We start from the raw sequence: 25,977 nt of genomic DNA on the forward strand, positions 1-25,977 counted from the left end.
TAGTATCCCATAGCACAAGCCTCGAACTTACTTTGAGGCTAGCTCAATCTGTGTGATTTATCCTAATATATTTATATGTCAAATCAGGTGGAACACCTAAGAACCCAACACGCTTGCCATTTAGAAGAGCTCCGAGCTAGATTGGCCAATGAACGAGCGGCTTCGGGAAAGAACCAAGAAGACAGAGAATTGGCTGACAAATATCGTTGTTTGAAGCAAAAGTACGCGAGGTTGAAACATGATGTCAAGGTAAATTAGGCCTAGTATCTTATTTTTACTAACATATTCTCTCTCTCTCTCTCTCTCTCATCTCTCTCTGCGTGTTCCCGATTGCATTCCAGTCTGTGGTGCTGGAAGCTCGGGGTCAGTGTAAAAAATAAACTTTAAGTGACTTTACAATCTGCTGCCTGCCTTATAGGAATTCGTATATTTTTTCTATTGCTCGAAATTATACGGCACTAGTGTTATTTTATAATTACATGTTGTCAACAATGTGTTGAGTAACGTGAGACAAACGCGTGAATTGATAATTATATACTCAGCTTAATCATAGCGCTCCGCTTCGTCTCGCGCGGTAACCGCGCGTGGTATGAAATTACTTACATTTGCACGCATAATGTACTGTAATTATCTTTGCAGATGTCTATAGAGCGACGTAATAAAAGGCGTGAAATGAGCATGACCACAGGTTCAGAAACGGAAAAATCTAACTCTCACAAAGCAACACAATCTTTAGAAAGGTAAATCATATTTACTGTAATCTTAATATTCAATTTTGCCAATAAACTCCTAGCTTTGGTATTATCTATGTATTATATTTATAACGTCAGGCGTCACCTTCCTCATAAATTTCCAATAAAGGTTGTACGCGTTTGTATACCAATGAGTTATATTACAGATTGACAAAGTGTAAGTTATAAACTGTCATTTTTGACACTAGCTTTTAATGTCGTCAATGAGATTTTGGGTCGTGGCACGCGTGAAAAAAAAATTCCCGTGCTGTAAACCGAGGGATTTTCTTATTGGGTCATGTATTTGTATATCATAATATTGTCATCCAAACTAAACGTATATACATTTTAGACTGTTTGATGTGTACATATTTAACACGACCCATCCCGGCTTTCAAAAAAACCTAAACCTTCCTCTGGAATCACACTATCTATTGGTGAAAACCGCATAAAAATCCATGCTACAGTTTTTGAGTTTATCGCGAACAGACAGACAGACGCGTCAGTGGACTTTGTTTTATAATATGTGAGGGTAAACCTTCAGAAATAAATTGTTTAATAACAGCGAAAACAATAACAAAAACCGTTGCGTTTAAAAGAAGAAAGCTTTGTTGGTACCGCACTATCGCCGAACTCGACGCGAATGCATGAACTAGTTAGTAGTTTGTATAAGTGCTTTTATTTACCGCAATGAAAAACCAGCAATGTATACCGAATCCGCCTTTCGGCAAACTGATCCGCGATAGTGTGGAGCCGGTATTAAAAACAGACAGACTCGGAGTGTGACTTTGTTTTATATTATACAGTGATTTCAGATGTAAAGAAGCGAACGAAACATCAGTAAGCGCTACAGTCGAACCACCACCAATCAGAGTTCGTGCTAACAACAATCAGAGTGAGCACGAATATTATGAAAGTGCCAACAAATACAACAACAACAACGACGATTGGAAGTTGGGGAGGGCCAATGTGAGTGTCATTCCCTTCAGTGAAATATTTAGACTCTCTGGTATACATATATATATATATATATATATATATATATATATATATACTCACTGTATGGGGAATACAGTGAGTATAGTGAATTTTGAAAAATCATTAGTGCACGCCTAGACCACATAAGGAATTTACGTTCTAAACTTGAAGTTTCTGGATCCAGCGGTTTGGGCTGTGCTTTGATATGTCAGTCAGTCATTCAGTGGCTTATTTTATACATATCAACTCAACCACCCCGCACAACTATTTCTTTTGAAGAATTTTATATCAAAGGAAGAATTTGCTTCCAGCAATAAGGCCGCCTTTGGCTTATTTTCTTTGTTTTCTTATGAGTTTAAGTTATTAAATAATACATTTTTGTATGTCTACCTAACATGCAATAAAATATTTTGTATTGTAGTTATGTGTTCAAAGCGCGAAAGTTAAAAAAAAACACTAAATGACATCACAAACATACATACAAACACGAACCCTTATTTGGACTGTCGTGTATAAAGCTGAAAATAAAAAGGGAATGTATAATTTTACATTAATTAAAAGATATATTTACAGACTGTACCGTCGGCGGATACATCGCAAACGTCGGCAGTGAAGCACAGGAAAACAACAGTTGCTTTCAGAGAACCGGAGAGAAGACGAGCAAGGGACACACGCAGGGACACAGGTTTGTCTATTCCGTAACTTAAATATGTTGAGTTGTAGTTCATTTTACATTTGTTTACTACTTCTATAGGTATTTTTTTACACGAATCGGGGTGATAGGGTACATTAGGTAGATCATTTATGCAAAGTTTCTAATAAATATTAATACTTACAAAGAGGGAGATAAAATATAAACTATGAAAATATAATCTTGATATGTAATATATAATATGTATAAACTAACTTGATATGTATAAACTAACACCACATGACACTATTTGATGTCAATGTTCCTCTTGCACTACATACACACACACACACACAGATAAAACTGATATTATTCCACCTTCTTGATGCTACTATGAACCCCTAGTATCCGCGAATACCAATGATGCCATCTTTAAATAATCATTTTTTCTTTCATTAAATGTATATATATGAGGACAAATCACACAGATTGAACTAGCCCCAAAGTAAGTTCGAGACTTGTGTTATGGGATACTAACTCAACGATACTATATTTTATAACAAATACATATCGTTGAGTTAGTATTCCATAACACAAGTCTCTGTTGGCCTGTTGTTGTTGTTGTTGATGTTTATCTATAAACATTCAAGACCCGGATCAGAAAAAGATCATATTAGGAACATCATCAGACCGGGGATCGAACCCGGGACCTCTCGGTTCAGTGGCAAGAACTTTACCACTGCGCCATCGAAGTCGTCATTCTTGTGAAACCGGACGCACGATGAGGAACAAAATATATTATAACGCTTTGTCTTGGCTTTGTCCCATTTCTTCTAGTGTGTTTATAATACGCGTTTCCGTTTCCTGTATTAGCGAAACGAAGTCTACTGTTTTCTTTATCTACAACAAGTCGATAACTGTACGAGTGTGTGTGAAAAAGTATATCAGCTCAGGCATTTATTTGCTTGCAATGAAATTATATTTTTTTTTCACCACACGGGGATTTTTGATGTTTTAGGTGCTACAACAGACTGCCAAGATTCATCGGACGCCACAACAGCTGACGAAAAACCGAAAGAAAGTATAAATGGTATTGAAATATTTACCTTTTTGACAATCTAAAATGTACCTTATGTTTATCATCATAAAGTCTAAGTATTTTTATCTTTAGGAATATTCGTTCTATAACTATCTAGCGTTCAATTTTTTAATTTTAGGAAATGGTAGAAGAAGATGTTTTACGAGATTAAAATCAGCCTCAACGTCACGTCTCAACTATTCTCCCAAGTAAGGAATAGTAAACTATTTTTAACTGACTTTTAAAAAGGGTAGTTACTAGTTATGTCAACGTATTTGAGTAATCTCTTTTGTATTGCACAATTTTGAAAAATAAATATTCATTGCATATATTTTTATTAAATACCTATTGCAAAAGTTTATGGTATTTACAATTTTTTTTTGTTAATATGCTGATATTTTGTAAATATTTTTAGTTCTATTAAATATACGCTATAAATTCTATGCATGCGCGCACAATCGCCACCGTCACATTTTTATAAATTTATTTTTTATCATATATAATGTTTTAGACGCATTATACCACATTATATAACTGATTTTGCTTATAACTATATTCGTAATATTAATTTAGTATATACGTTACAAACAGCGCAATGTTATTTCCCTTTCAGACGGGGCGACGGTTGGTCCAGTCCTTTAGAATCTCTAAGACAACAGTTACGAAAATTGGACGATTTGGAGGATCAGTTTCCGGACTTAGCGTGCCAGCAGGCGTACAGTTTGAGATATCCATTTGGAGAGATTGGTTAGCTAATATTTATACAATAGTCTTCTTAAAGAATGTATTTGTTACCTACATTTAAGCAAATACATTTGAATTTGTGTTACTGGCGGTGTCAGATTTTATTGAAGTCGTCTCACAAGGCATGTGACAAGACTTTTAAAAAATATTACTGCCATCTTGTGAACCTAAATACATGAGGCACTGAAGAGAAGGGATTTATACGTTCTGGTAGCAGCCGTCAAGGTGGCTCGCTATACACTACATAATATGTAGTAGTTAATATTATTGACTTTTAGGCGAATCACACACGCCATCACACTTTTCAGCCGCGCAATACGAAGTACAGTTAACCTTCTCATACTCATTATAAACTCGCCGCTATTATTGTTCATGCAGGGTAACTTGATGTGCTGTTGACTGTACGTCTGAAATCGTCGGGCGGTTTTCATTGAGGCTCATCGTGTGACAATCGCCTACTATCTCTGCGGGTGGGGAAAGATATGGAACATATTTTGTTGCGCCACATTATTCTGTCACGCGATCACGTGACATACGTATGGACTGTGGAACATTATTTGGTGATATTTTCCTTCCCCTCCCAGATCATCAAAACAACATTATTATAGTAACAGTAGTGTTCAGGTGCATTTGATATGACTTTTAATAATAATACACCACAATTAATGTTGGTGTGTTATAAAGGATCTGGTAGTCACGATATATCCTGGGAGATTGTCATGAAATGTCGCCTAAAGCCTTCTGCACATGTTAAAAAGAACTAGTTAGAAACTTAAAAGCCTAACATTGGTTCAGACGGAGTGCCGACAGCGGATCCCCCCGAGCTAGAGTTCGTGCGTCACCGCGCGCTCGTAGAGCGGGAGGGCATGAGGCGCGCGCGCGCCGCTCTCAAGACGCGCAGAGCGGCGCTCAAGACCAGGGACACGCTGGCCGCTCACACCGCGCCCGAGGTCTGTCTCTGTCTCTCTCTCACTCTATCTATCTATCTCCGTCTCTCTCTCTCTCTCTCATCTTTGCATGTTCGAAGTCTGTCTCTCTCTCTCTCTCATAATCTCCCTCTCATCTTCGTGTGCTTTCGACTGCATTTGGGTCTGTGACGATGCGAAGTCATCGTAAAAAATAAACGTTTTGAAGATTCGCCTGTGATTTTACAACCGGCCTGCCTGTCTGATGTCAACTTTTGAGAATTTGGGAATAGCGACCGAGGTCTGTATTACGATAGTGTTTTTTCAACTTTCGTGCTATCAAACTTTTAAAAATCGACTAGGCTGTAGGAGGAGGATATTGGACTCGCGGAAATAGTAAATCGTAGCTTTTAAATACATTATTTGATTATTTTTGAACAAGCCCAGACCTATTTGTTAACACATATGTAATACATGGAGTTATTAATAAATAAATGTTCTGTGTATCGCGATATAAATTACATATATGACAAAAACATGTGGGTTATTATATATTCATTGGTATATTGTTCTGACGTTAGGAGGAACGCGAAGCCACAGAGCTAGAGGTGGCGTTACACCGAGCGCGAGCGTTACTCGGCGAGAAAGAGATACGTCTGAGGCACATCGAGAGGGCTTTGCGCCGATTGGCTGATTCTCACCCCCCACCTATACAGGTGCAGCTTCTGTCGAAATAAATCATCTTTGTCTTCTTATTTTAACGTTGCCATGCGTTCTTTTTTTAAACTATATTTTCGGCAGTTTCTTCCTTTGTTCTGCGTTTAGTCTTCTTAATTTGAAATTTTACTGTTTTTCATTGATTTTTAGACATGATGCTTCGTCGTTACGGTGCGTTTTTGCTTCTTCTAATTTTGATTTTCAGATTTTTGTTTTGTCATAATACATTTTAGATATATGTATAAACTAAACTGCATTTAGATAGAAAATTTCAGCTTATACTTATAAATAGTATGACATGGTACTAAAATGTTTGCTTTACTGGGTCCGACTATACTCTAAAAACCTTTTCTTATTTGTCCCGCCGTACTTATCTGATAAAATCACTCGTTTTTTTCATTTTGTGTTTTAGATAGTCTACCTAATATCAATGTTTTATTCTGCACTAGTTTCTATGCTTACTATTTAGGGCCTGTTATATTATTTTTGATATTATAATATTTTTGATATTTTATTTTTCTAGTTATTATATGTTAGCATGAGTTTTTGCGACAACGCAATCGTATCGACAATGTGAAAATTTAATTTAAAAATAAATAGTTCCTATAATAAACAATAGAGGCGCTGTTCATTTTCCACATACATTTTATAGATCGTGTTACCATTGTTTAAACGCAAAGACTCATACTGCCTGTCATTATACAGGGCCCCCGTCTATCCGTGACAGTGCTCTTGACATCCATATCCAGTAGCCAGCAATTTCTTTTACATCGTCGACCCATCTAGCTGCCTAACAAAAGTATTACTAATTAATGTATGAATCACCCTGAATGTTACTTGCATCAAAAAGTTCTTAGCAGCGCGGGCTTCAGTATACTTATATATATAACTTCTGATCACTTGACTAACTAGCAATGAATCTTAATTTTACAAATGAAACGATCAAAAATGTATATTTTGTTAGGCCATCTGCCCACAAGAAACCACAAGTGACGCGTCTTCAGGCAGCGAGGCGGCGGGGGAGGCGGAGGCGGGCGGGGCGGTGTTGCGGTCACTTCGCGCTTTACACGCTGACGTCAGAGATATATGGCGCGCTTTGGATGCTAGGAGACCAAGAACAGGTGTTTGACATTTTGTTTCATAAGGAAGATCTACAGCTACATTTAAAAATATATATAGACATGAAATTACTAAAGGAAAAAAAGTTACTAACAAATGTTACGATCGCTTCGCGCCTCACGTTGATTTGAGGGATATTTAGTGCCTTTTAGATGCTAGGACACCTAGGGTATAAGATATTTTATTTTAAAAGGCACATCACAAAACAGAAGTTACGGAAGGAGTTAAAAGTAAAAAAAAAAAAACGATCACTTGTCACGTGTAGGATTCAAACCTGGCACCTTTCTGCGGACATCTGCGGGTCTTAACCATTAGACCATCACCGCTGGCCATGTGAGTAAATTATGTTAATTTATTTGCAGTATCGCCGGAAACCAGCTCTTACAACGCAGCCTCCACATCGCAAACTAGAATGACATTGTCTGCGGTGAGTCAAAAAAAAAATCATCGTTTTTAAAGCGAGGCTTTTGTCGATTGAATACCTTCATTTGTTTGACTTCTAGATACGACAAGACTTTAAAAAAATTAAAACACTTGTCTTACCAATACATTTAAGAATATTTCATTTGTCTACTATTCTGTTTAGAACCTCTTCGAGAATAAAGATGATGTCTTCCTCATATCTTAGGCTCGATTGCCTGTTTACGGGATAAATATAGCTATACGTTTGTCAATGTCAAACCAAGTCAAACCCTTCGGAATCCTAGAAATGAGGCCAATTTTACTCAAACCCATTTGTCAGAGAACTTTATTAAGCAAAGTGTGTCAATAAATATAACTATTCTATTATATATTTGATATCAAAGGTACAATATTTAACTTCCAGCCTGAAACGACAATACAGGATAATTCTGACGGCGGAGTGGCGGAACGGGCGAGAGGATTGCGTGCCTGGCTTCAAACAGCGCCCTAAATATGTGATTTTGGTTGAGAAATGCTAGTATGTTGAAAAAAAAGATATAAAAACATTATTTAACTAACCCATTATTTTACTCATTTGGCCGTTTTCTCAGTTCCTTCTTTAGCCATAGAGCGTGGGAACCCCTGACCCCATATACATGTACAAGTACGCTGGACCTATGATTAGCCGAGCCATAGTGAGACGATTTGATTTTCGCCATTTTAGCGCTGGTCATAGAAGTAAGTGGGAATGGAACTAATGATAGAGATGAGACAATGAGATAAAATAAATATAATACATAATTTAAATGTTCTGTACACAAAAAAATAGCATATGCAATATACTTTCAACATAATAGCATTAACTTAAACAATGGCTAAAAAAATCAAATCGATTCCTTAAAATAAAGGTTACTATTTCAAGCATTTCGGGCCAAATTAAATTGAGCTCTGGAGAAAATATTACCTCATGTTCATAAAAATGTTTCAACCTACTTTGAAGTGTGTTTTGTCTCGTTCTGTCAATGTCAAATATTGTAATGTGCGATAGTGACAAAACATAGTTTAGCTTGTAGTAATGCTTTTACTTTTTTATGAGTACGAGGATCGAGGATTTAAATCTTGAAAACACAAGTTATACGCAATACGTAATCACTTATAATCGATAATAATTCTTTGTAAGTCGAGTCGCACAAATATTCCTTTTAAGATTTCGATGTGATCATATCTTGTTATTAATTAGTGTACTTGGAAATTACTGAAACTGTATGGAACTGTGGCTGATGTGTGTGATATATTACTACTATAGATATTATACTTGTGTACCAGATTTCAGCGTAAATTTTTTAGTAGACTTCGCGTGATTTAGGAAAAATATGATCAGTACGGTGATGTGGCCTTAATTATATAGTTTCAGTAAATTTTTATTACACCTCTTATTAAAATATTTGCTGTGCTAGTTAGTTTATGTTAGCTTTCTCTCGAAGTGCATTTATTATCTAATTAATTATAATTATTACGACAAATTGTGCGTACAAATCTAATTTAGTTAAAGAGGACAATACGAAAAATTAATTTATAAAATATAGGTTGCTTGGTTTAGATATGTCTTAGGAAATCAAGTAATTATGACTTGATTATATTTGTTTTCTGAATTTTCGGCTATACGCCAGACTAAAATTCGCTCAGTCTTTCTACAAAACGCACATCAAAATTAGATTTATAATTTTATTAAAGATTTTTTAGCTCTAGTTAATATTTCTAGTCAATTTCTACAAAATCGCCCTTTTTTCGTGGTTATATGTGAAAGAGATGGCGAATGAATAGGCACCATTGCCTTATTCCGTACATTCCTAGGATTAAGAATTTCCAAGTTTATGTTGTGATGATATTATATTTATACTTAGTACCTTTTTTACATTACTATTATTTAAAATGTTGCACCACTGTACACTTTTGGCCTCGAAAAAGTATACACTAGTGTATTTTATTAGGAATATAATGAAATTTGAATTGAAGTGGTCGGCAACATTGCATTTATTGTGAAACTTATGTGTGATCAAATAATACTTTTAAGATCCCAGGTCATCTTCACACTGGCGCCATTAAATATAATTTTGAATTGACAATGACACTGATTAAACGCATGTCTTGTTGTGATATTTATGTCGAAAGTTCGGTTTTGACAAAAGAAACAAATCCGATTACAATTTTCGTTTTATTTTTCATTAAATAAAATTAAAATATGTTTATAAAGATGGCGCTAGTGTTCTTGTGCCTGTCCCTTGTGCTTTTCGTATATTAGCCAAATAGATTAGTAGATATTAGATACTTCTAGTCAGATAACACTCATAGTGTTAGTTAAGGCATGAAAAGTGCTAAGTAAAGTGAAGTTTTGTCAAACTTTAATATATAATATTATAATTAATAATTATCTTCTTGCTCACCATTGACAGGATACAGCGGCCAACTGTTTAGTGTAACATGAAATATAGTTCATCCCTTATTTATTAAAAATTTTACCTTATTCGAGGCCAAGTAAAAATAAATACTTTATTCTATTCAAACTTCTTTCGATCATATTTATTATTAACTAGTTGTTGCTCGCAGCTCCGTTCGCGGTATCCTATGGTTTACCTCTGGTCATTAACTATTTCTATTCCTAGTTTCATCAGGTGGTTCACACGTGAAAGCGTGACACATCTTAGTATGGATATGTGTCAAAATTTGACTGACCTGAATTTATGCAGTCAAAGTTCGTAAAATAATTTTATATATTAGAATAATTCGAAACTACCCCCCCCCCCCCCCCCCCCTGTACTCTATAGGTAGTTAATTTACAGATTTATTTTTCATACAAACCTGGTTCAAATTTAATATATAACTATTTTGAGTGCATTTTTCCTTGGCCTCATTTGTAAAACTCTGTCAGTAGGCGTTGTTAAATATCTCGCTATGCGGGTAGACTGATATAACGATGCGTGTAATCGATGCAACGATTCACTGTCTGTTTTTATAGTCCATAAAAAACGCGACTACTTGCCACAGATGTCGCTAGGTAGCCGTAAAAGTCATGTCAGATGTCCTTAGGCGATTTGCTGACATAAAACATTATCGAAGCGTTGAAAGGTTAATAGTATCTAAATGCGATACCCGGGAATATTGTTAAAGTCGCTATTAATAATCTTTTAGTTTTTTCCAAAGATTGACTGATAGACAATGCTTTTAGCATTAACTCTGCCCTTAAAATTTGATTAAATAAATAAAGCTCTTTCTTCACAGTCGTATTGGCCTCAGCCAATCAGACCACGACCCTCAGGTCGTGGTCTTTACGTGGAATGAAACACTCTCTACAACTTTCTTGGCACTAATTAATGGAGTGGTTAGGTTACAAGTTATAATCAACCAGAGTGTAGGTCACGATGTCGGAAGCAAGTGGTGGTCGATGAAAACTAATATAAATGACTGAGATTGGTATACAGACTCATGTGGCACGAGCAGCATTCGAACCTGGGACTTTTCAGTTCTTTCAGTCTTAACAATTAAACCACCATCGCTTCAAGTGATTTTTCAAAACAAGTGATTTTCATTATTGTTTCACAATACATAAACAGTGTTAATTATAAATTTGTGTAATCGTTGTATCGACGGATGATAAGGCACTGTGATAATAAAGTTTAGATGTCATATGTCATCTCATTTCAAAATATTTTAAAGTTAATTCATAAATTTTACATTTGATGCAGGGAGCGTTTTTAGTTCACTCATTTTACTAGTGAAACGATGGATCTGGTATAAATTTTTGTGATTCCAATTAATGGTAATCTTATTTGTCCATATTTATTATATCCTATACACTATCGCGGTACAGTTTGATGAACTTTGTGTATCCGATATATATTGTTGGATTTTCACTGTGGTAAATACAGATCTCTTACATATTACGCAATGTTACGCAAGCATTCGCGTCGATATCTGTCCAAGTTCGGCGATAGTGTGTAGTCGGCGTTACTGTCAAAGTTGAAACATTCCTTTAAATCGAATCTATAAAAGTATTCACAAATCTCATTGAGTCACACGTTTTTTTTTTAATATTAAAAAATAAGAAATGACGTCCAAAAATAGTTTTATTATTTACAATCATAGTACCACATGTTTATTGAAATAAATATTGAATCGATAATTTTAAAACTGCACATTGTAACTATTGCATTCAAATTTAAATATTGACACAAATGTAAGTTTACTTTAAGTAAATCATGACATGAATTTCAATTATTTTAAAATGTATCTATGTAACATTTATAATAGTCATTTAACATAAAATGTTAAAACAATAAATTGTACTAAATAACAAGCCAAATAAAATTGTAAATTAAAATAAAGGCTATCGTTACACTATTATTTATCATGTAATTTGAAAACCTTACTCTGGTAATGTAGAATCTTAATTTTTAAATAATTTATTTACAGTTTTGACTTTGTATATGTAGGACTATAGTATTCTCCCATATCTTTCTTTACGTTAATGTTTAAACAAAAACAGTTGAGTTAGACTTTTTAATAGTTTCGGGTGCGTTTGACCTCAATAGAGCCTTAGCAAAGATGAGGTCAGGGTGCTTAAGAACTACCAGTTCACTTGATTTTTCTTACTTTTCAATCTGTCTCATACATTATTTTCAATAATGAGCATTAAAAAACGTAATAGGTACAGTACTCAAATTCATTGCGAATTCGCCCCAATTACCGCGGTATAAAGATCAATTAAGTAACTTGATTTGCGGTCAACTGTAATAATTTAATAGTGTAACAATAGTATTGTCAACGGTCGTTCATAACGATTTCTGCAAATAAAAGCAACTAAAATAAATGTTTGGTTTCATTAAGTAAACGGTCCACCTGCTTTTGTGATCACCTGAAGAGTATTAGAGATGCAGCCAAGATTGTACTCGTTGCTCCTGAAAGGAAATTCATTCAATATTTTTATTATATTTTTTGGTTAACCTACAGTGTACAAAGTTAGTATATACAATAGAGATACAAAATATAGTCAAAACAAAGGCCAAACACGGTTTCCACCAATAGAAAATATTAACAATATATGTGTTGATTGATAGCAGATGAATACAAAATGAATTCCATCCATACTTTTGAGTAAACATCCATATTATCATTCTCGGCGTGTTAATCTAAATTTGAGGCACTTACGTAAAATCCACGTGGTGCCTATTCGGCTACCAGCGTTATACTGTGCTGTCTTCCCAGAGTAAACTTTGGATCCTCTCAACACCTTCGGAGTACACTTGATGGGGAGCTGGTCCGACACCATGAGGGTCGACCATGAATACCACAGCTTTGACGTTGCGTTCCATACGCGTGAGTTGTGGAAACTTGTCATCTAAATACATTTATTAGACGTGAAAACGAAATTATTATACACTTTGCGATAGAATGGTTCTCAGAGCGTTTCGACCGCTGCGGCCGCGCTCTCATTACGATCCGTCAATTTTCTTGTGGAAGGAATCATTTCCAAAATCATTAATAAAAGTCACTACCACAGTAGGTACAGATTAATTGTTTTAAAGTCTGATAGTATAACTAATTCTTGTCTTTGTAAAAATATGAAAAATTGTAATGACAGCGCGGCCGCTGCGGTCGAATCGCTTTCAAAACTATTAGATTTGTACAATCAATTGTACATCAAGTTACCCTACATGGATCTTTATACGAGGCGGTAATAGCGACGAATTTTCTAATCAATTTGTGTAGCTTTATGTGTCGCTGACTGCACACCTACTATATCCATTTATGCAGACCACCAGCCATTTCAGAAATGCTTAATACCCAGACAACCTGGAGTACACACCCCTAAAGCAAATGTAGAAAGAGACCCGACCTCTAATAAACAGAACGAAGAAAAGAAATAATAAGTATTTTATCTCTCTCTCTCTCTCTCTCTCTCCTCATCTAAGTGTTTTACCCGTTTACTTCCTTAGCCGTTGAACATTTCCAACGCCCAGGATCCGTTTTCCTACATTCTCTTTGCAACTTCGCACGGTCGTCGGCATCCCTAGATAAGAGACTACTAGAACATTGGCACGAATATCATCCCTAACGATAAAAGAAGATTAAACAATATTACTAACCTCGGAATTTTCATCACCAATTGTCCACTCGATCCTGGGCGCCGGTATACCGGTAGATGAACAGTTCAACAAAGGTTTGCCCCCACTGTTCGGGTCCGAATCGCTCGCTTTTGAGGCCTCTATAACTGCGTCGCTGGGAAGAACTGAACATACAATCTTTTATTGATTCGTATTTTTTTACTTAAGTTTATATTATGTTATATAGTTTACATTATGATATCTACAATCAATAAATAGTGCAAGACAAGACGAGTTTGTAACCTAGGATCTTGGTTACATTATCCTGTAATTTCTCTGCTTCTCACCCATTAAATCGGAATAGGTACAATTCACTCTCGCTGTTGGCAATGGTGACCCACGTAGGCGAACCTTGAAACAAGGTCTCTCTGGTAATTTATGTACAAATACTACATACTAGGCACTATTTTACACTATTCAAGGGTTCTGACTACGGGCTTCGCGGATCTATAGCCCCGAATGCAATTGGAAACACGCTAGGATGAAAGAAAGACAGATACGTTCACGGTTATGAAGTCTTCTTGGTCAAAGAATGTTAATTACTCACCAGTATGGTCAATAGTAAGGCTTTTTTTGCCCATCCTGAACATGGGTCCCTCTCCTGACACCTCGCAAGCAATCTCGATGTCATTCCTGGGGGGTTGCATCAGCTCAATGACCAAGGTGCAGTTGGCTGCCCTCTCGTCACACGTGAGGTCCATCACGTCATCTATGGTTGAATATGAGTGATGGAGGCTCGCGCCATTGTGCTGGAAAAATGTTTTTGTCGTCAAGGATAAGGAAGGCGACTTAGATGGCGCAGTGATAAAGTGCTTGCCTCTGAACCGAGAGGTCCCTTGTTCGATGCTTTCAAGCTAGGACGGTTTAATTTACATTATGAGCTATGTCCTGCCGCGTCAATCGCTTTGACATCGTCGAATAGTTAACCGACCTTGTATGTTAATTAGTTTTGCACCGAGCTATTATTTTTTACGTTGGTTTTATAAAGATTGTGGAGGATCCGATGTGCGACGTAATACACAGATCGCGCCAAACATCTAGTTCGCTCTGAAGTCGAGGCGAGTCGCGTCGCAGTAGCTCAAAACCGACTGTACACCTGCGCCAAGCAACTTCTGAGCGAAATAGAAGTTTGGCGCAATCTGTAACTGTCGATGATTAACAGCTGAAGGCTTCATTTATCCATTTGTCGCCATGTACGTCCACGGGAAGATTCTAGGATGTGATGCCGGCACCACAATATCGTTGACCAGTTCGCCGTACTTTGCGGATTCGGCAAAATCAAAATCAAATCATTTATTCAGAAATTAGTCCTTCACAGGCACTTTTTCACGTCATATTCTAAATTAAATGATGTTTACCAAAGCTACAAACTACTCGCATTTCGGAACGACCACTGCTGAGAAGAAATGCCGAAAGAAACTCATTCAAACAGTGTTGGTCCCTATTATGCCAGAAGGGCTTACCATTTTTTAAATATAAATTTATGTATATTTTTTTTCAGTAATATGACAATGTAAGTACATACACAATAAAGTACATGGTCAAAAGGTTTACTGAAACATATTATGATTGTGATCAAGTGCTGATATGTATGTATAATTAACAAAATAAAAAAAAACTTTTAGTAAAAAGATCGAGCTGACCAGTTCACGAGTTGACGCGTGAGTCAGCCATCGCGAAGCTCAACCACAATAGAGGGAACCTCCCGACCCGACCGACATATATACCGACATATACGTATTGCGTGTTTTATAATGCCGTAAATAAAAGCACTCATACAAATTAGGAGTTGATAGTATTTCGTTTATTTGTAAACATTTATAGTAGAATAATAAATAATACTTACATTATTAATCCGTTAAATAATCCCTATTACATATTATTAATAAATCTCAAAACCGATAAATTATAACAACGAAAGCGTAAACGTAAACAGATTGTGTAATTAGGTATGTTTTACAATAAAACCACGTCAATTTAACATTTCAATACAGAATTCAGTGAGCTGGAAGCAAATGTAGTGTATAAACCGATATATAGATATGCCGTGTTAAATAAATACATAGGAAAAATTTCAAAGTTGACAGACACAACCGACTCTAAGATTAAATTACCGAAAAATGTATATATATATAGACGTACTCATACTCTAGGACATCTCATACTTTTGACGTCAATAAGTGATGTATATCATCCTAAATTGAATAAAGAAATTTGAATTTGAACTAGGAAGGTAATGAAGATCATAATGCCAAGTGTTTAACTGGTAAAAACCGGTCATAAAATTACTTTCCAGCACTGAGACACCATATTTCCGCTGCCTCGGAAGTCATTAGCCGTATCTTTGACCACACCAGAGACAAGGAACCATAACTCAGGTAGAAATATACAGAATCGTGGTTCCAGTCTGTCTGGTCCTTCAGTTAGGACTAAATTGGAACATCCCAATTATAGTGGCCAGTAAAAAACAACAAAAAAAATTGGACAATGAGAAGTTATCGAGTATTAGGTAACCTTTTTAAAATTACATTATAATTATTATTAACCAGCTTTTAATACACAGTAATCGAGTTGTCACAGTGATACAAATATAGACAGGTAGCTCACGTTGTTTTTATACTCAAAGAGCAAAACTCTCTTTTGAAGGGGTAAGCGGTAAGCGGTAACATACATACATACTCAAGCTTTCGCGTCAGGAGATAATAAAGAGCGAGAATTGAGTAGCTAAACTTAAAGTTAAAAAGGAACAAATGGTTAATAATTTAATTTTGTGCACTCTGTTCGATTGGGGAGAAATTATAAATTACTTGAAGAATTTTAAAACATCACTCTTATATACCTCTAGTAATTAGTATCATTTGTGTCTGGCCTCCGATTGTAACTTCTATGAAGATTGCACTACATGATATCAATTTGCTGCACAAACGGTCGGATCAGATGTAACTGAAACATACTCGCTAGTTGATTGGAATCACTATCTCTTTGACGTTCATGTCAAGTTCTCCTGTGGCTTTCGTTAGTGTATCTAGTTATGTTGAGAACATAAAATGGTTAAGATCATTGTTTTCGTTTGCATGTAGCTTTTAAATGTACGATCAAAACACATTTATCTTTTGTCTTTACTAGGACAGATATTAGTTATAGTTATGTCACTTCCATAAAAGTATATTACTGTTTAGAAAATAAAAATAAGAACAAAATATATAATTAAAATAAACCGAATTATAATAACCGAAAAATTATAATAGAAATTCTAAATTGTTGATATGGATATCATAATTTCACATTTACCTATTCTTTTGTTGTTTGTTTGTTTTTTTTGGTGAAAACCGCATGAAAATCCGTGCAGATCTAGTTTTTGAGTTTAATGACAGATACATAGAAGCGGCAGAGGATTTTGTTTTATAATATGTAAGGATGCATATCACACATGCTTTTAAAATTAAATTTAAATGCATGATTCGATAGCTCAGTGGTTACGAATACTGTCCCAGATAGACAGGGGCATGGGTTCGTAACCCGCTAGAACCCTGAAATTTTTCAACTAAATTTTCACTTACATCGGGCCTGTAATGCACAAACTGTCTGTCATCTCTGTGCAGAAACACGGCTTGTAGATGATCGTCAGGCGCTAGAGACCAGCTGCACGTCACCACCCATCCCACTTCTGGTCTCCGTTCTTGAGTCAGCTCCACCACAGTGGTCTTTGGATGGGCAAGGGCTGGAAGAAAAAATTATCGTAAATCTTGAACATGTTCAAGATTACATCCCGAAGCTTGGGGCACTGTAAATAAATAACCTAAAAATTTAGAAGATTCGACTGTGATTTTACAATAGTCTGCATGATATCAACCCTCCTTAGGAATTAATATTACTGTTTCCTATCAGCTACCTAGGATATGTTTCCCTTAGTCACCTCGTGTGATATCTATGGCAGGATATGTAGTGGTCCTATTCTAGGACGGAACAACAAGCCGTACCTACATAATAGGTACACCTTTAAATAAGAAAAGGTAACCAATATCCCTCAACGTTACAATAAATACATTACGTTTATCGATAATATTAACTTCATACACTCAATTTTTGTACCTTTATGTAATAAAAGTAGAAAAACATAATTAGTTAAAATGCCATTTCCGCGTTAAAACATTCAGTGTATGCTTCCCAAATGTGGGGCATTAAAGTATTAAGGCGCGCACGACTGCCCAATTGAGCGAATTAAGGCAACCTCTTAAGTCTAAAAGGAGTCAAATATTGTACTATAACGTGACGACTTCATAATAAGTGCAATGCCTTATGGTATTGCATGGTATACATACTTATTTCAAGTATCATCACTAAATATTTCCAATACAATAGATATTAGGTTTTATGGGACCAATAGACAGCGAGATAATTTTTAGAGCTCCGCGCTTCGAGCATCTGTGTTATTACCAATAATCATATTCCTTTTATCATAAAATTAAAAAATCCTTGTCTTAAAATCATTTTCTTTAATTGAAATGGTGTTGAAATACAAATTACAACATATTGTTGTAGGTAACAAATAAAATAAAAGTTCTGAATTGAAACTTGATAGTTAAAAGTTATATTTTATCCGACTTATGGTGGGTTGCACCATTTCGAGGTTAACTTAGACCTGCGCAGAAAAGCGAAAAGTACGCCATTTTATCTAAATGACGGCGGCGGCGCACAGGTCGAAGTTAACGTCAAATTTGACTGCTAGACATAAAACATAAATGTGCGATCGATTTAAAAACTTTGTCACCCAAGATTGGAAACAAAAATGATTTTTTACGAGTTTTTAAGTGGAAATAATAGGTGGGTGTGCCCGGCATCATTGATATTGTTAGTTGACTTAAACGGTTTGTTGACTATGATCAGAACTATGCACCAATCACGCGGCCTTAAATTGTTAGGTTTAAAAAATATTTATACATATTACAAATCTAATAATTTCGGTCATAATGGTAAAATCATGTGTTATTATTATTATTATGACATATGTTATAAGTATATTGTACCTATCTATAGGAAGAGGTGATAATATACAAGAGTATGTACATAGTTATTCTGCCGTCCAATCAATAAAAGGCCGTTAAGTGATGAAATAACTTTTTGAGCTACGGACAAAAAAGCGGGAAATCAAAGTTTCTACATTTTTTGATAACATAATGTGATTTTTTCAGTTGATAAAAAATAAGCATAATTGGTACTTTCAATAAGTGTAGAAATTATTTTAATACCTTATTTAGTGTTTTTTTTATGAACTTTTTTGTTTTTTAGCGCAGTAAATAAAAATAAAAACAAGTAATTCTACAAGAGTTAAAGACGGCCAGCTGAAGCGCAACTGTGTTTTAGATTTGTGCGATATTACAACTGTAGGTCTGTAGTCTTACTAATAGCAGTTAGGTAAAATAACAAAACTACATAACGGTTAAGTCACATAACCGTTTTCTTGAAATGTAACTAGTAGAATTTATTAGTACAGCAGCTTTAAAATAAAACGTTAACAAGCTTAAACTGCTTTTCATATTTTTTATCCAATGAGAAATTCTATTTTTTACTAAATTAGAAAATACTTTTTAGAACCTAAACCAAGTTAACTGTGTTTTAGACTAGCATTGTAACGTCGAAATTTAAAGGCATTAAGTGAAATAGACGACCAAGTTAAAGATTGGTATATTGAAATGTCTTGTTAAAAATAATTTGTAAACATATTAAATGGATTATAATCAAAATAATAATACATTTCCACATTGTTAGTAATATTTATTCATCAGAATAAGCATACAAAAGCCTCAAAGCGATAGAATAACGACTAGTATTCATTCTTTGTAATAATAGAAAAATTAAAGACAATAAAATCTTACAAAAATAAAAAAGTCTTCTCAAAAGATAACAGACGATAGCTTCAAAACGTCCTTTCACAAAGTCATTTAAAAAAAATAATAACAATTAACAACAACATAAAAATGTCTTCTTAAAAATTAAAACAACATGTCTTCTTAAAAGTAATTGAGATCAATGATTACGTTGATTAATCAGTCTAAAAATACTTAAAAAATTAAAAATATTTGTTTTCATGTTTTTATGCATCACAAACAGAAATATCATTCCAGAATTGCATTTTATGAGGTGGAGCTATATTGTTTAATATTTTGATAATAGAGTCTTTTCGACTTTGCTCAATTCCTTTAGGAGCCGTTTTAGGCTCAGGACGCATAACCTCTTTCTTTTTTAAATATTTGTCTTTAATAAAACACAGTGATTGAAATTCTTCATCTAACTCATTTTTATATAAAAGATCAAAGTGGTTCCTTTGGAATTTCACTTTGATAATGTCTTTCATATAAACTCGTGGATTTGCAGTTTGGATGCGTCTGTCTGATACGACATTTGGAAAGTTAAAGAAATCAGTGTATTCCATACATTTTACATCAACTTTTGATAGATTTACGGATGCCACACAGTCAGAAAAATCTTGAAAATCATACAATTTTCCTTTTTTCTTCATTGATAGCTCGACTTGGTGGTGTACTTGGTCGCAGCTCATAAATGTATGGCCGGGCTCAAAATAAAGAAAGCTTATTGATTCAGTTGCGATCAAATCGCTATTTATCATAAATATAATAAAAGAAAATAGCAGCCAGTTTTTATTTTGTGCACTGCAGTTATCCATCCAGATATGTATATGTTTAACATCACGATGTTGTAGAAGAAAATAGTAGTAGCAACTTATTATATCCTCCTGTTTGCGACCAGAAGTAGCGTCATGCCAAATGCAGGCAAGCGGTTTATTTTGCGTGGTAATTTTCCCTAGTGGTGCAAAAGTCAAATTAAACGTTGTAAGTCTTGGACAGAATAACATTGCTTTGAAGCAATCCAGTCTCGGGAGCATAATAACTTTTTGTAAGTCGACACTAACATAAATATTTTCCATATTTTGTGCGTGTCGCCTTTGCTGATCATATAAATCCCGAGCTTTGATATACTTTTGTCTGTGCTTTCCATATGACAGACACGCACCGCAGTTTTCTGGAATTGCATTTTTCACATCGTGTGTTGTACTTTTAGAATGCAAGAAATAACTTTCACAAATTTCACATTCTTCATTACCTAATTTGGTGAATGAGATCCGCATACTGTTAACATGCTTTCTATAAAGCTCGTAAGATACCTTTTGCGAAGGATTTTTTTCACAAAAGTCTTTATGCATCAACTTAATCGTTACATCACATGGCAAATAGCGTCGAAGCGGTGCATGTTCTCGTCGGTAGTGTAATTCAAGCGGATGAAATGATTCTACGTGGCTGGTCAATATATCTCTATCTATACGGGGAGTCTTCGTATGTAGTCCACGTCTGTCTTTCTCGATCTTGTTTAAAGAGTTGTATAATACAGTGTCATTGTTTTTGTGAAACCCTAATGTTGTCAGGAAAAATATCTTGCAAACTTCGACTTGGGTTCCATCAGATTTTTTAAAATTAAATGTACTTCTTGGTGCTCTTTTGGGTTCAGCTGTAATTTTTCTTTTGGGAATTGCTACTGCAGTACTATTTCGCATAAATACTCTTCTTTCCTGCCAAGATAAGTCCCAATAATATTTATTTATCTCTGCACGTGTGTCTTCTGAAAACTTAGTAGAACATTTTTTAGAACATTTTATGTTACATCCAGGTTTGACATTGTATGTCAATCTCTTCTGTTGTTTTTGTTGTATTTTTCTCTCTTTCGCATTAAAGATTATTATATCATTGATTTGTTCTTCCGCAGTAGCAATTTCTGATGAAGATGCAAAAACTTCTGGCTGCTCTGTTATATTTGGTTCCGTTTGTTGGGTGGTAGGATGAGCGTTTGTGGGTTGCTTTTTATTACATTTGACCCTGGAGATATGGTCATCATCAGACAAATCAGATTCCTCGCTCGGACAGTAGTCCTTGTCTTTAACAGAATCGTCTGATGAAAAGTCTCCCACTGGTGAGTCCGGTGCAGAAGAGATCATAGACATCGGCAGCATAATTTCAAATATTCAATAGACTTCAGTGATTGATCTGAATGAGTTTTGGTTTCCCCAAATTCATTAAATATTGAAGAAGTTAAACTATACTCTCTCGCGTAAAGTGAGTTTACGAGAGTTACTTCCATCGGCAGATTAGGGCATTTACTGTGATTTTCTTTATCACAGAATTGTACAGAAAACTGTTCTTTGGGTGCCATATGCTGCACGATTTCGAGATGATTATTATTTTCAGGCCCATGTACCGGTTCAGACAGTAACATTGGAGGTTGATTTTCTTTTTCTGACTCTCGTATTGGCCATTCTTGAGGCAAAGACGATTTTTTAATTACTAACTCTGAACGAGAGCGCTCGTGGCAATGATCAAGCATTTTTTGGATTCTTGAATTTCTAAACCTAAAACAATAATAAGAATTTAATGAAATTCCTTTAAAAATTGCTACTAGTGAAAATATTTGATAACAACTCTTATATTATTTTATATTTCCCTACATAGGGGAATATAAATAAATTGTAATAAACATACAACTTGTAAGGAAAATGTTATTATTTTCGTTTTAATATTTTAGGCGCAAAAGCGTAACAAATAAACAAAAAATACTTTTCGTGGTAAGTCGTAGTATAAATAACTGCCGGCGAGCCAACATTTCAGGCATTTCCTTAGCCTTATGCAATTATAATCTATCAATACCTCAGACTTAAAACCCCACCAAAACGTTTAGGCTACAGAAAAATATATAGAGAAACAATAAAGCAATACATAGCCTTTGGCAGTTAGGTACAAATAATACCATAATTCTCAACTAATATTATTTTTGACTATAACATCATTATAAACCTAAGTGATTATCGGCTTAATAAATAATCGTTTCAGTAAATCTCTTACCTGGGATTTGAATCCATTTTTGGCGGTACAAGATGACGCGACCGCTGACAGCACGTCCTAATACTTCGTATAGGTAGCGACGACTGAGCGGAGGTGCGGGTCGGCGCAGGAGCCGCTGAGTTTAGCCGTTTTTAAGTGTAGTAATACCACTTAGCCGTTTTATTGTATTGCTCGCTTAATTATTATTTTTTAGCTTGTTATTATGAAAAGACGGTGACCGTTTTATAGAATAAAATATTGGTAATAGTTTTAACATAACTTCCAACAGCATAACGTTTAAAGACCTTTAACAGTTTTTAAGAGAGTTACTACTGAAAAAACTGTTTTTAAGTATAGTAGCCAGTAAAGAATCCCAACATTAATTACATTTCTTGAAAAACGTTAGATTACAGTAACTGTTTACTATAGCAGTAGCCGGATATAACTGTGTTTTAAGATGGCATGAGACAAGATTTCGGATATTGATCAATGCAGTTATAGGTCTTTATACTTATTATTGTGTTGTATAGTCAGTTTGCCGTTTTTAAGTATTGAAACATCAAAAAAATAGTCTACTTAACGGTCTACATGGTGACCGTATCTCCAAGACTATTTAAGATAGAAAATTGTGGCATAGATCAGTCGATAGAGAAAAAATTGCTCTTTTGCGCTGTATATAAAAGTCAAAATCACCTAAATGTCACTTAACGGCCTTTTAGTAATAGGACGGCAGAGTTACTCTTAATACAAATAAATGTGAAAGTATTGATTGATTATCGCGCCAAAATTCCAATGAAATTTGGTATACCTTTAGAATATTATAACCTTAAATTGACTTTATTCGAACGTCACATATTTTTTTTACATACATAACATTATTTTAACCTAAGCTACTTTAAACAACTAAAATAAATCCTATAATAAACTAATAAAAACAAATTATAAAAAGAAAAGATAAAATTACCCACCTTAAATTGTAAATCAAAGGTACTAATTTTATCTCGAAATATTTTAAATCGCGGGACCGAAGCCCCGGGATGAGGTTAGTATAATTTAACGGAAGTTTAAACTTGTGTTGTCACGTTATAAAACGATTTTATGATATACGATGGCGCTTGGGAGAGTGGCGTCCTCTAATTTGTCTCATTTAGAATTATAATATAAAATCGTAAGTACAGTCAACAGCATGTCATGTAGGGTTGCCAAATCCAGACTTATCTATTCTGGGACATTTTTGGAGCCAAGAACGTATTCTGAATTTTGGTGTAAGATCTAGATTTATGTAGTTAATTTCAGATTAAACACCAAAATTCTGAAGCGTTGGCTGTCATCAATATAATTAAAAACTGTTTTTACTTAAATCCTAACTAATATTATAAATGCGAAAGCGACGCTCTACTTAAACAATCTATTTGAAAATTTGCATACTAAGAGAAATTCAGGCGGGCGAAGCCTCGAGCAAAAGCTAGTAAGTATACAAATGTACTTAAAAAGTTTATAGCGCTAATTTAACCAACTTTTTAACTTTGTTTTTAACTTTTTTTTGCTACTTTTTCCTTTTTTACCGTAGTAATTGTGATATCGTAACTTTGTTAAAAAACCAAACATTTGTGAATCGGCGGCCATCGCAGAGAACTTAAGAAAACAAAATTCCAGTGCAATCGCAGCCATCGGGCAACCCTGATGCAGCGGCGGTCATAAAAGCGAAAATGCGATGAATTTGGACAGGTTGGTGTGCTGTGCGACTGTACTTAACTCGAAGTGAATGCTGGGAGATGTCATTAGTTCATAATCGGAGTAAATTGAAATGCATCATGTATGAATAAGTATGATTCATTGAATTATAAAACGTTTTTAAATTTGAGCTACAAAAATACATATTTAACAATCATTTGAAGATGTTTGCTTCAAAATGGACTTACGAGATTTCACCCGAACATATACCTATGCTTACATTCAATTGCAATTTAATTAAAAGCTTGTAAAAAATAGACATAATGAGCGTAATTAGTGGACATTTGCTTGCCAAATATAATAGAGACAATATTCTCCATTTTTGGAAATAGAGCGGAAAGTAAGTGGTCACCGCTGCCAGGGAACAACTGCAGTAAAGGGGCATCACACGAGCGTGGTCAGCCTTTCCAGTAGTATTTTCTTAAAGGCTCTAATATTGTATCGTATATATACCGCCACAAAAAGTGGCAGGTGACAGCAATCCAATTGGAATTAATGAAATCCCTTAATCGACTTTCACGTTTCACTCTGAAAGAGCAGCTGTGATTCTATTTTTATCGCAAGCAGCTGAAATGATTTATTGAAGACTTCTAATTTTATTATTTGTCCTTTTTTCCCACATCAACATAAAGAGGGTCAGTTGTTTAATCGTGGCCAATTAAAATCAATTACGGGTGGTCATAAACGTATATTGATGTTACACATAACATTTGTTAATAACGCAACATTATACTTTGTTATATGGCATGATGACAGAGATCAGCTAGTTGAGGCGTGTGGTTCCGCCCTAGAATATGACCACTCCATATCCTCACGTGGATGTTGTCCAAGACGCTATTGAACAGATTAAAAGTTTAAGTATCTTCCATACTATCCATACTTCCACAGTTCCACACTGATATTATAAAGAGAAAATATTTGTATTCTAGTTTATAATGAATGAACTTCCAAAACTGCTGGGCTGATTTTGATAAAATTTGACACAGAGACAGACGAAATCTTCAGGAGTAAAATAGGCAAAATTTTTATTACGGATTTTCCCGGGCAAAGCCGGGACGGACCTCTAGTCATTTATAAACCAACATATAAATATTTCATACAAGCATTTGAAATACTTATTTAGCTATTGGCTCGGAGGCCTTGTTCACTTGGTTTAAATAATAATTACCTTTAAGCAGATTGCTTCATCTACTCTAATCAAATTCATCTATATCTGCTTAGTCTTAGATATGATTGAGTAATAAACAATCATCCAAGGATATTTTATTGTTGCATACAAAATATAAAATTCTATACAGGTATTTATATTATATAAATGATGATTTTGAAAATATAAATCACAACTAGCCGTTGCTCGTGGCTCTGCGTGCCGCAAAAAATAGCCTATGTCACTCTCCAAATATCTCAAGACCAAAACACACCTAAATCAAAGCTCCGTTTTGACGTGATAGAAGAATAAACATTCATAATTAGCATAAGATAGATTAGCATAACGTAACATTATTCAAAAAATACGTACCAAAAGAACAAATGGACACGAAAACAATAAAGCACTTCCTATACAGCGACATCACAATAGCACGAATTTTAACAGCACATAAATACAAAAATAAAAAGTCAAATTGTAAAGAGGTCTGATTGTCACTGGCGTTTAAATGTTACTGGCAGTTGATGCGGCGCGCGCGCATGTCAGTGAGAGCTCGTACGAACGAAAAGAGTGCGATATTTCGGTATAAAAATCTTTCATAGTAGTTTGTAGCTTGTGAGAAATAACTATAAATATTGACGAGAAAAAGTGCCTGTGAAGGTCTAATTTCTGAATAAATGATTTGAATTTATCATTCATCAATCATATCAATTTATCAATCATCATCATCAGAGCCACTAAA

The 25,977-nt window shown here is 34.9% G+C and overlaps 2 protein-coding genes across 5 annotated transcripts in view; one reads left to right on the top strand and one right to left on the bottom strand.

The window, feature by feature from the left end:
* LOC128674248 (inner centromere protein-like) overlaps positions 1-12,172 on the top strand; it is a 25,413-nt gene extending 13,241 nt beyond the window's left edge. The window contains exons 12-23 of one of the 4 annotated variants that reach the window (XM_053752712.1): positions 88-249; positions 640-740; positions 1,538-1,700; positions 2,283-2,394; positions 3,359-3,430; positions 3,558-3,627; positions 4,032-4,165; positions 4,958-5,112; positions 5,649-5,783; positions 6,749-6,905; positions 7,266-7,330; positions 7,730-12,172. In XM_053752712.1, coding sequence (XP_053608687.1) covers positions 88-249; positions 640-740; positions 1,538-1,700; positions 2,283-2,394; positions 3,359-3,430; positions 3,558-3,627; positions 4,032-4,165; positions 4,958-5,112; positions 5,649-5,783; positions 6,749-6,905; positions 7,266-7,330; positions 7,730-7,816 — 1,413 coding nt within the window. In that variant the 3' untranslated portion in view covers positions 7,817-12,172. Of the gene's footprint in view, positions 1-87; positions 250-639; positions 741-1,537; positions 1,701-2,282; positions 2,395-3,358; positions 3,431-3,557; positions 3,628-4,031; positions 4,166-4,957; positions 5,113-5,648; positions 5,784-6,748; positions 6,906-7,265; positions 7,331-7,729 lie in introns of those variants that run through there. The other 3 variants (XM_053752713.1, XM_053752714.1, XR_008405153.1) reach the window with 3 other exon arrangements.
* On the bottom strand, positions 11,174-25,745 carry LOC128674258 (uncharacterized). The gene is made up of 6 exons (XM_053752734.2): positions 25,608-25,745; positions 17,027-17,187; positions 14,014-14,215; positions 13,449-13,591; positions 12,511-12,700; positions 11,174-12,260 (listed from the first exon to the last, which is right to left on the bottom strand). Exons 1-6 carry the CDS (start codon positions 25,657-25,659, stop codon positions 12,214-12,216), a joined length of 795 nt encoding a protein of 264 aa, XP_053608709.1. The 5' UTR covers positions 25,660-25,745; the 3' UTR covers positions 11,174-12,213.
* Between the last annotated feature and the right edge of the window lie 232 nt (positions 25,746-25,977).

This window comes from Plodia interpunctella, chromosome 12 (genome assembly GCF_027563975.2).
Source record: "Plodia interpunctella isolate USDA-ARS_2022_Savannah chromosome 12, ilPloInte3.2, whole genome shotgun sequence".
Classification (NCBI taxonomy): domain Eukaryota; kingdom Metazoa; phylum Arthropoda; class Insecta; order Lepidoptera; family Pyralidae; genus Plodia; species Plodia interpunctella.

What these genes read in the sequence shown, in the direction of transcription:
- LOC128674258 (XM_053752734.2), bottom strand. Translation starts at nt 25,659, where the DNA reads ATGTCGCTGTATAGGAAGTGCTTTATTGTTTTCGTGTCCATTTGTTCT. An exon ending in TTGTGCATTACAGGCCCGAT is followed by an intron (nt 14,216 to 17,026) that starts GTAAGTGAAAAT and finishes ACATTTTTCCAG; the next exon opens with CACAATGGCGCGAGCCTCCA. An exon ending in CCTTACTATTGACCATACTG is followed by an intron (nt 13,592 to 14,013) that starts GTGAGTAATTAA and finishes TTGTATGTTCAG; the next exon opens with TTCTTCCCAGCGACGCAGTT.